The 12,064-nt window shown below is 33.5% G+C and overlaps 1 protein-coding gene across 1 annotated transcript in view; it reads right to left on the bottom strand.

The window, feature by feature from the left end:
• Nucleotides 1–12,064, bottom strand: part of SLC49A4 (solute carrier family 49 member 4) — a 152,499-nt gene that overhangs the window by 129,828 nt on the left and 10,607 nt on the right. The window contains exon 2 of the mRNA XM_074301394.1: nt 3,259–3,355. Within this exon, the coding sequence (XP_074157495.1) occupies nt 3,259–3,355 (97 nt within the window). The remainder of the gene's footprint in view (nt 1–3,258; nt 3,356–12,064) is intronic.

Raw genomic sequence — 12,064 nt, 5'->3', positions numbered from 1 at the left:
TTGGAAGAATAGTAAATAAAAAATAAAGAGCAATTATGATGCCAGGGAGGCCCAAGACACAAACCTGGATGAGAATAACTTCAAAATACCTATAAGCAAGGCCACAAAAACAAACAGCTTGGTCACAAGAGCAAATACAATTCTTAGAAGAAATGAAAAATTCAGAGAAAAGAGGTAGAAAAGAAATGAGAGCTCTAAAGCAAAGCCCTGGAACGAGAATTAACATTTTAGTGTAAGAGGTTTCAAAAACATTACCCTAGTGGCAGACAGACTCCTTTAAAATTAGACTGGCCCAAACAGAAGTTATGATTCCATGGGACCCCAACAATAAGTAGAACTAGACTACTGATTTTGGAAAAAAGTGTAGTCTATCAACCATTAGACTAGAAGAGCATCTGTAACAACTGATGGATGTACCATGTATTCTCCCAAAAGGCTGTTTTTAGCCATGTATTCTCTTATTTTCTCATTAATTTTTTAGAAACTGGGACACATTAATATGACTTCAATTTCCATTTCTCCTCAGGTACACTGGGGCAATCAATGAATCATTTATTAAACACCTACGTTCCAAGCATGGTGGCTATAAATAGAGAAACAAATAATCAGGCCACTCTAGTGACACTTTAGTTCTAAAAGGACAAATGAAAAGCTTCAATTTTTTAAGTATAGAACCAATGCTTACCAACTAGAAATAATAAATGTCACAGAAAACTCCATGATGATTCTCCACCAATTTTAATGAGGGCTATCAATCAACTATCAAGAGTAAAAAAATATTAAATATAAATAATACCAAAGTAAGTCAATTTGGGTCTGGGCTGGATTGATTCCATAACAAAGGAATTGATTCTGTGATCATTAGTCCACTAAACTGAGCTACTGGTTCAGGGATCACACAGCTAGCCCTCTTTAAATCAAGTCAATATAATTTAGAATCAAGAATTCCAATAAATGTCACCTCAGATCTCTGCAGCAAGCCAGGTCCAGCCCTCCTTTTGCACTGTTCCCTCTTGGAATCCTTTAATGATGTGTTTTTCATAAAGCCAGACCATACAATGGCACAGCACCAATCAGAGCTCAGATCTGTGCTGCTGACTCCCCTACTAAACTCATCTTCAGGAAATGATGGTATCATCTACTGGGACATCTGACAATATTCAGTACTCAGCAGAGCAACAAGATTCTTATCCTTCAGCAGCTTGAAATCCTTTATATTACTTACAGTATCCATGTATATAAGAAGAAAAATGGCCTGTCTATTTAATTATTCTATCTTCCATTATTTAGTTATGGTATTCAAATGGAAAGGGCACAATAAAGTAATTAAATTTTCTATGAATTTTTAGGTATCTAAACTGAAAGAACGAATAGTTTAGTAAAAGAATGCTTGTCCATTTCATCACTTTGAGGAAGGCCAAAAATACACTGGGCTTGAGAGTCAAGGATCTGCATTTGAGTCCCTGCTCAGTTATACTTGTATAATTTTGTGCAGTTTCCTCATCTGTAAAATGTAAAATGTAAAATAATAGCATCCACCTCACAGGGTTATTGTGGGAATCAGATGAGATAACTTTCAATGACCCAGGCATTGGACTTGGAATTAGGAAAAGCGGACTTCAAATATGGCCTCAAATACTTACAAATTTTGTGACCCCGAGCAAGCCATTTAATCTCTGCCTCAGTTTCCTCATCTAAAAAATGGGAATCAGAATTGCACTGACTTCATTCACAGTGCTGTTTTAAGATTCAAATAAAATAATATTTATAAAGTGCTTAGTACAGGTGCCTGGCACATATTACATGCTTAATAAATACTTTTTAAACTTTTTTTAAATTAAAAATTCAAGTGCTTTGCAAACTTTAAAGTATTATATAAACATCAGCTATTACTATAGTGGAAAGAACCAAAAGCTTGGAAAGCTACAAATAGAGTTTACCAAAGAGCCAAGAGAATGTATTGATGCTTCAGTGGGAGTCTAATAATTAAGGCTTTTATATCTGGTCATTAGGCAGTTTATCTCTTTTAAATTCCTTACAGTATAGAAGCTGGCTAATCTTATGCTATAAAGTGACTTCAGGATGCCTATCATGTGTTTTTATTTTCTTGAGATTTAGATCTTTTGGAATCTCTGAAAGATCTACTATTGAATGGTCTGGGTTATGTGCTGGTTCTAGCTCTCTCTCACAGCAAAGTTCATGACATAGCTGTAAATGAAAGAATCCAAAGTGGAAATTACTCTAGAAAAGGAATTCTTAACCTTTTTGTGCATGTTCCAAGGATGTCCTTATCTGGACTTATGTTTCATGAATCTCAATAAATATATCAGTAGCTGCCCCATGAACTTCTTAGAATGTTTTTAAATGCATAAAATCAAGTATTACGAACACAAAGGAATCACTTACATTAAAATAGTTATCAAAATATTTTTTAAAAAAGTTCAAGGACCTTAGGTTAAGAATCCCTGCTCTAAAAAGAAATGTTTTCAATGGCTTACCTCAACAGATCTGCTACCACACTTTTAAAATCAACAATGAACAAAAATTACCACATTAGATGAACATATATGTGCTTGTTTAAGAGAAGGCCAAAGTGTAAATACCACAAAAGCTCTAATAGTCATAAAATGAGGTCTTTATTTAAAAGTGTTCTTTCTTATCGTACTTTCAATATCTGAATTGAATATATTTCTCTTTTCCTTTTATCACTGACTTATTCTCTCATTTATTTAACTGACTTATCTATTCCTAGAAATACTGTAATTTCTCTTAATCTCTTTCCTAGCCAGCATGCCACAGTTAACTTAGTACCACACAAAATATAAAAGAGTAGAAAATATGTATATTCATTTGTATTTTTAAAGAATAAATTTCTGTACTTATATCTGAATGAGGGTAGTCTGAGAATTAACAACATATCAGACAAAATAATGTCACCATATGTAATTCAAACTGCTTCGAAAAGAAATCTAGTTCTTTACTAAAATCCAAATTGGTTTTATTTCTTCCTTTTAAAATACTAAAATTTAAATTCATAATTTCCTACACTTGATACATACTTTTAAAACAACAAATATGCTATTTTTAAACACCAAAATGACAAATCCTGCTAAAACTGCAAAATAAATTAAGTGCTACTATATACAACAGGGCCCTCTACCGATAGACATTTTCATAAAGAAAAACAAATTACATACACATATACCCACATACACATATATATATATATATATATAAATACTACAGAATTTAAATTACCTTTTTTTAATCTCTATGTCTGATGATACAGGTATGCATCTTAGACCTGCTCCCAAAACCATAAGAAAGGATGTCAGCAGCACAGTTACTCGGAGACCTAAAACATAAAATAATTTGAATTATTTTTCTACTTTTTAATCACATTAATATAACAAATCTCTCTATATGATATACTACAAACATATCATAAGGATATTTAATTCAAATTTTTGTAGTGATTCTCTCCCCACCTCCACTCCCTGCAAATAAACATCTAATTTTAAAACTGTATGTTGAAAAGGACATTAGTCCACTATGGTGTTATCCCGGAATTTTTACACAAGTGGCACAACAAAAACCGAATGATCTCTAAGTCTTCATTAAAGTAAAAAGCAAGAAGAAAAGTAGGTACTCTAAAGAATCAATTCCCTTTCTTCTTTCCTGGTCCCACTGAAGCCCCAGAGCTTCTCAGCTATTCTATGCATGTTAATTCAAGAGCCCTATATAACCCTTGCAACACTACCTGCTGATTTATACCATAAATCCCTAATCAACGACCTTCTGAGTTTTCAGGTGGGTATTTTCCTCCACTCATTTGAAGAGTTTTACACTATGGACCCTAAAGAAATTCCTAAAGAGCTTCCTACCTTCTCTGCTTACATATCACCTTCAGAGCACCACCAATCACTAAAAAAGCAGTTCTCCTCAAAAGACTGGAAATTATAAAAAATGATTCTGGAAGAGTGAAATAAATGTGATATAAAAATGAAAAGGCAAGAAAATTCTTAGGCTTCTTTGACTCTTAGGGAGGAAAGCAGTAGCACTGACACAAAAACTATATACTTTGAAAATGGCTCTAGTTATTCTGGGAAGATGAGTTCAATCATTCTAAAATGGCATTTGAGTCTGAAGCAAAATATATGACAATAACAAGCAGCAACACAAGTAAGTTGCAGCTAAAACTGGGCTGGAAACCTAGATGTGGAAAAAATGTAAAAACAACTGTTATTTGCCCTTTGTTTTAGAAGAAGACCAAAAAGATCAGGTTGAAGTGTTGATTCACAAATTCTCTAAAGGAAAATGCCTAAGGTTAGGGTGTGAGAAGAGGAAAAATATTAAGGACAGAAAGCAAAAAAAAAAAAAAAAAAAAAAAAAAAACCTCTCAGTGAAGTAGAAGCTAAGAGAAAAGAGTTTTAGCAGAGAATGATGCACAATGTCAAAGGCCTTAAGTGCCAGACACAAAAGTGCCCCCTGATTTTGGTTTTCAGTAGGCAAAAAAGTGTTGCAGTCATCTGGCTGAGAGCAAGTCCAGCAGGGGAACAAAGAAACATCTCCTCATCTGTTCATTAAGAGATAAATGAGAGATCTTGGTAAGGAAAAAAAAACAAAAAACATATATATATATATATATATATATATATATATATATATATATATATATATATATATATAGGTTGTGGTTCCTGGGATAAAGGATTTATTTCCTTCCTTCCTCCCTCTCTCCCTCTCCCTCTCCCTCTCTCTTTCGGTCAATGTTTAAATGTCAGACTAGGTGGATGAAGTGATTCTCAAAAGGTGGTCCCTTAAATAAGTCATTTAATGCAACAGCAAGAGATACAAAGAGAAATTCCATTCCAAACAAATGTTGAGAGTATAAAGTATTTGGGAATCCATCTACCAAAGAAAAGTCAGGAATTATATGAGAAAAATTACAAAACACTTGCCACAAAAATAAAATCAGATTTAAATAATTGGAAAGACATTCAGTGCTCTTGGATAGGCTGAGCGAATATAATAAAGATGACAATACTCCCCAAACTAATCTATTTATTTAGTGCTATACCAATCAGACTCCCAAGAAACTATTTCAATGACCTAGAAAAAATAACAACAAAATTCATATGGAAGAATAAAAGGTCGAGAATTGCAAGGGAACTAATGAAAAAAACTCAGAGGAAGGTGGTCTAAGTGTACCTGATCTAAAGCTATATTATACAGCAGCAGTCACCAAAACCATTTGGTATTGGCTAAGAAATAGACCGGTAGATCAGTGGAATAGATTAGATACAAAGGACAAAAAAGGATACATATATAGCAACCTAATCTTTGACAAACCCAAAGATACCAACATTAGGGATAAAAATTCATTATTTGGAAAAAACTGTTGGGAAAACTGGAAATTAGTATGGCAGAAATTAGATATGGATCCACACTTAACACCATATACCAAGATAAGATCAAAATGGGTCCATGATTTAGGCATAAAGAGGGAGATAATAAATAGATTAGAGGAACAGAGGATAATCTACCTCTCAGACTTGTGGAGGATGAAGGAATTTATGACCAGAGGAGAACTAGAGATCATTATTGATCACAAAATAGAAGATTTTGATTACATCAAACTAAAAAGTTTCTGTACAAATAATACTAATGCAAACAAGATTAGAAGGGAAGTAACAAATTGGGAAAATATTTTTAAAAACAAAGGTTCTGACAAAGGTCTCATTTCCAAAATATATAGAGAACTGACCCTAATTTATAAGAAACCGAACCATTCTCCAATTGATAAATGGTCAAAGGATATGAACAGACAATTCTCAGAGGAAGAAATTGAAACTATATCCACTCACATGAAAGAGTGTTCCAAATCACTACTGATCAGAGAAATGCAAATTAAGACCACTCTGAGATACCACTACACACCTGTCAGATTGGCTAAGATGACAGGAACAAATAACGATGAATGTTGGAGGGGCTGTGGGAAAACTGGGACACTGATACATTGCTGGTGGAGTTGTGAAAGAATCCAGCCATTCTGGAGAGCAATTTGGAACTATGCCCAAAAAGCTATCAAACTGTGCATACCCTTTGACCCAGCAGTGCTACTACTGGGCTTATATCCCAAAGAAATACTAAAGAGCGGAAAGAGACATATATGTGCCAAAATGTTTGTGGCAGCTCTTTTTGTTGTAGCTAGAAACTGGAAGATGAATGGATGTCCATCAGTTGGAGAATGGTTGGGTAAATTGTGGTATATGAAGGTTATGGAATATTATTGCTCTGTAAGAAATGACCAGCAGGAGGAATACAGAGAGGCCTGGAGAGACTTAAATCAACTGATGCTGAGTGAAATGAGCAGAACCAGAAGATCACTGTACACTTCAACAACAATACTGTATGAGGATGTATTCTGATGGAAGTGGAAATCTTCAACATAAAGAAGAGCCAACTCACTTCCAGTTGATCAGTGATGGACAGACGTAGCTACACCCAGAGAAGAAACACTGGGAAGTGAATGTAAATTGTTAGCACTAATATCTGTCTGCCCAGGTTGCATGTACCTTCGGATTCTAATGTTTATTGTGCAACAAGAAAATGATATTCACACACATGTATTGTACCTAGACTATATTGTAACACATGTAAAATGTATGGGATTGCCTGTCATCGGGGGGAGGGAATAGAGGGAGGGGGGGATAATTTGGAAAAATGAATACAAGGGATAATATTATAAAAAATATATATATAATAAAAAATTAAAAAAAAAAAAAAGAAAATAAGTCATTTAAAAGGGTCTTTTCTACAATAGGTACAATTGATGTGATCTTGAAGTTATCTGGCAAATTCCTATCTAGCTTGGATTTAAATACAACAGCAGTGGTTGAATGCCGTCAAGAAATGAGATGACTTTCTTAAGTTCACTTTTAATGTTGGTTTATATTCTGAGGATGTAAGAAGTTATACAATAAAATATAATTTCTTCCTATACTAGATCAGGTTCAATAAAAGCTAATTTCCAACCAACCAAATACAATTTTCCTATATAAATAAAAGTAATACAATACAAATTTAACTCAAAAGTTATGATGTGTTGCATAAATACGTTGGAACTACCTTAAAATGATCATAATGAATTTAGAATAAGAATTGGAAAGTCAGTGTTTCCTTAGCACTGCCCCGTGGGAATGATCTCTCCAATCCTGTAAAAATACAGATTATCTTAGATTTAACATTTAAACTAGAAAACAGTAAATCAATTTATGTTTTTTGACTATAATTATTAATGTAAAGAAAAACATGGCTTTATTAATGCTGGTAATAACAATAGCTGGTACTTATATATGATATTAAAGTTTGCAATGCATATTCCAAGCATGATCTCATTTAATTGTCAACAACATCATCTTCCCCTGGGAGGAGACAATAGGTAAGTGACTTGTCTAGAGACACATAACTAAAAAGTATCTGAGATTGGATTTGTACTAAGGTCTTCCAAACTCTAGGTACAATACTCTCTCCATCCTGTATGTCACTAGATGTCTAGAATAAATAACTATCAGCAGAGAGAAGCTAAGAGACTACTGCAGTAATTCAGCAGGGAGATGATGAAGCTTTGGCTACAGGATTTAGAGAGGAAAGAGGAGAATCTCATACATTTTAAAGGGAGAAACTACAGATAGCATTATACTAGATAGGGTTGAAACCCTATCACAATGAAACACTAAAACTTATGACTATTTTCTGATTTAGAATAAAAGGAGAAACGATAGTATTCCTGGCAAAAAGAGGATGAGATGAGAATGAACCCATTTTGAATGAAAAGGTGAATTCAATTTCATGTTTCATATCACAGATTGGCAAAGCTCACAAAATAGAAAAATTATAACTATTAGAGGTGCTATAAGAAAACTGACATACTCACACACTGGGGGAAAGCTATGAATTGGTACAACTACTCTGGAAAACATTTTGTAATTCTAGTAGAAAAGTCATCAAGCAAAACAAACTTTTTATCTGACCCACTCACTACTGAGTATATACTGTAAGGAGGTTAATGAAGAAAGGGAAAGAATTCATAGATACAAAAAATTTTCACAGTAGCTTATTGCAATAGCAAAAAGCTGGAAATAAAAATGAGTTTCTACTAACAAGGAATATCTGAACAAATTATAGAATATTAATGTATTAGAATATTATCCTGTAGCCCTACTTTACTATAAGTTATTAAAAAAAAAGAAGAACTTGAGAAACCTATAGACAAAGCTACAAAACACAGTAAACAGACTAATTAATACAGTAACAAGTCTTAAATATGAACAATGAAATATGTTTCAGAGAGAAAGAACTATGGAACTAAAATATTGAATACATTGTCATATATGTTCACTGTATTAGTTCTTTTTGCTTGTTTTTGTTACAGGGGAGATTCATCCTGTGGCTTGAAGTTAGAGGGTTATATGCAGGAACAACTGACATATAAAAACAAAAATTAACAATAAAATTTATTTAAAAAAATAAAAATTTAAAATAAAAAATACAATGTACTCTGATGAATCTGATGAAGAACCCCAATCCAATCCAATAAACTTTTATTATGCATTTGCACAACAGATTCAAGGCTCTGGGCATATAAAGACAAAATAAAAGCACCCATCTCCAAGAAGTTTACATTTTAATTAAACAATGTTGAGTTTGAGACGTCTATTGGATTTCCAGCTAGAGCTGTCCCATAAGCATTTGGAGATATAGATATGGAAATGAGAATGACTAAGCCTAGAGTAGGACTTCCTCTCAGATGGAATAACTGAACTCATGGGATTTGATGAGATTACCAAGACAGAAAGTTCTGAGAGAGAAAAAGAAGTTTTAGAAGAGTAATCTCATTTTTCCGGACTCTGGAAAGTAATTTATCTGGTTCTAATGACTTAAAATCTCTTGAAACATCTCTTAAGCACCTTTAAACTCACCTTAAGTTTCAGTTTCTATTCTTTCTATTTTGAAAATATTTTTTCCTCTATATCCTTCACATAGCCTGATGTTATTGTTCCCTTTCTAGACCAATGCTTAAATGTGGTCAACCAAGTCAGCAGAAAAAAAGGCTTCTTTTCTACTAGGCCTAAAACTACTGAGATGCTGATTCATCAAAGTCAGTCATCTCAGAGAAAGGTAGTAAGAAAGGTTTTACAATTAATCCTTCAAAAATTCTGGATGGTAAATGCCACACTGTGATAGAAGTCAGGATTTGCAAATCATTATTGAAATTTCAGTTATGCACAGATTGTCCAACAATACCTTGCATACAGTAGTTATTTAATAAACAACTGTTGAATTGTTTGGTGTTTGTTACCAATCTTCATCTGATCCTATCCCACTCCAAGTAACTATATTTCTCTACTTCATTTCTAGAAATTCCTAGAAAAATTGGTCTACGTTTACTGATTCTACTTTAAACCTCTTACCCACTTTTCCCCTTGCAATCTGGCTTCTGACTACTTCATTCAAACTGAAACTACTCTCTCCAAGATTACCAAAGATACACTAACTGCCAAATCTTTTCTCATCCTTTTTGACTGACCTCTTTGTAGCACTTGATATCATTAATTCCATCACCTCCTACATTCTCCTCCTTGAGTTTTTGAGACTCTTCTCTTTCCTTTTTTTTTCCCTATCTTTTCAATGTCTTTTGCTAGATTACTATCTGACTCCTTCCACCGTATAGGAATATCTACCTCAAGGCTCAGACCTAGTCCTTCTGTCCTCTCCATACAAATTCTTAGTGCTCTCTCATTTGCTCATACAGTCTCTAAGAATAAAGCTTCCAAATCTGTATATAGTCTTTCTCCTGAACTCCAGGGTATGGCCTCAGTCAAACTGTCCTATGCTAGCATTTCCCATGTCAAATCATCAATTCTAAAGTTCTTAAGCGAGTCCTTGAGAGAGTCTTTATACTGTTTTTTCTGACCACATTGTGCTATCCCTGTATGAGTTCCCCATGACTTTTTGGCAAGTAAACATTTGGTATTTGAACAATGTGGCCAGCCCAACAGAACTGTGCTTTGCAATAGAGTTTGAATGTTTAGCAGTTTAATTTGAGAAAGGAGCTCAATATCTAATATTTTATCCTGACACAAACACATGCATCAAAGTCAGATATCACACTGATGGTAAATTTTTCAACTTAAAAAGGTAACAAGCCAAAACTAAAATTGAAGGAGTATTGATACATGATTTTTTGTTTGCAGATGATTATGTACTCAATGCAGCCTCTGAAGCAGTGATGCAACAAAGTATGGATCAATTCTCTGATGCATGTACTAATTTTGGCCTAACAATAACAGCAAGAAACACAAGTGCTCCATCAGCCAGCACCACATCATCCATATTTGGAATCATCAGTTATAGCAAATTAAAATGCCATTAAAATGTAATGTCCTTGAAGGCAGGTACTGACTGGTTCACTTTTGTTCTATTATCTGAAAGAAGACAAGAGTATAGCAGATGCAGAATGACATGAAATGGACTGATTCTCCATTGAAATGAAATGCCTAATATGGCTTAATATGGCTGAAGAATATTAGCATATCCTTTTTTTTTTTTTGCTAAAGTAATTGGGGATAAGCGACTTGCCCAGGGTCACACAGCTAGGAAATGTTAAATGTCTGAGATCAGCTTTGAACTTAGGTTCTCCTGACTTCAGGGCTGGTGCTCAATCCACTGTGCTACCTAGCTGCTTCAGTACAGGCAAATCTTAAAAGAGGAAGCTTCTCAGAAAAAAAAAAAAATTATGGTCGAATTAGTTTTCCTTTTTTTTTTTTTTTTAAATCAAAAAAGTACAACCCAGATTGAGGAAGCCTCTTATTCATAAAACTTGGTTCTAAATGACTTTTAGGAATTTCCAGTCCTAAATTACACACTTCAAAAAACAAAGATTTGATACCATTAAGAATATTCTAAAGAATATACCGCCGATTCTAAACATAATTGCAAAAAATTTCAAAAATTATTTTCATAAATGTTTTGAACAATGACAACATCCTTGGAATAAGTGATAGTATGATAGTATTTAATTTCTCAGAATAAAAAGAGGCAACATGTTTTTCAATGTATAAATTCTACTAATTTTATTTTAAAACATTAGTAATAGTTTATATTCATTCTTTACATTATTGCTATTTTGTTTATAAATTAATTCTTCTATCACTATTCCCTTCCAACTAAGTCATCTTCTCATAATTATATATCTCCTAAGCTTTTTGACTAGATATTCTTAAATGAATCAAGAAGGAAGGGAAAAAAAGACCATTTTTATGCTTGTTCATCATAGAGAAACCTCCATAATCACTTTTCATAAAATATATATTCTTCCTTTGCCTGCTGACTTACTTACTCTTTACCTACATCCAATGTGAATATGTATTGTTCAGCCATTTGTTTATTCCATTGACGGTGTTTTATTCATTCCTTTTGAGGTATTTATATTAGGATATAATAGGATATTCCTTGAAGGGTAAGAAATATCAGGTCCAAGCAATACTTTATAGTATATGATACTACTATATCCCTGCATGCAAATAGATGTTTAATAAATGCTTTTCAATCATAATGCTTACATGAAAATGGAATTTTGAAATAGTAATTATACATAGTACATATATAAGTATAGTAAATAGGGAGGTAGCCCTTCTTCCCAAAACCAACTCCTCTATATGCACAAAAGTTCACATTCCAACCCCTCTACTCCAAATAATTCCTCCCTCTATCAAACCTACTTTCTCCCTTATCTTCAATCCCTCCTAGTCTACTAGCTGCTTCCCTGCTGCCTACAAATATACCTATATCTGTCTTATCTTCAAAAAAGCTTCAAGTGATCCATTCCTTCTCCATAAGTAGTGGGCTTTACTGACTAAATTCCTTAAAGAAGCCTTCCTACAATGGATGCCTTTACTTCTTTTTCTCTTACTCCTTAAATCTTTTTAGTCTAGTTTCTAATCTCATCAATCATCTGAAATTGGTCTCTCCAAGGTTAAAGATGATCTCCTAAATACCA

The sequence above is a fragment of the Sminthopsis crassicaudata genome, chromosome 3, assembly GCF_048593235.1.
Source record: "Sminthopsis crassicaudata isolate SCR6 chromosome 3, ASM4859323v1, whole genome shotgun sequence".
In the NCBI taxonomy this organism is placed as follows: Eukaryota; Metazoa; Chordata; class Mammalia; order Dasyuromorphia; family Dasyuridae; genus Sminthopsis; species Sminthopsis crassicaudata.
The sequence above is the reverse complement of the archived record's forward strand: the minus strand, read 5'-3'. Positions and strand labels throughout refer to the sequence as shown.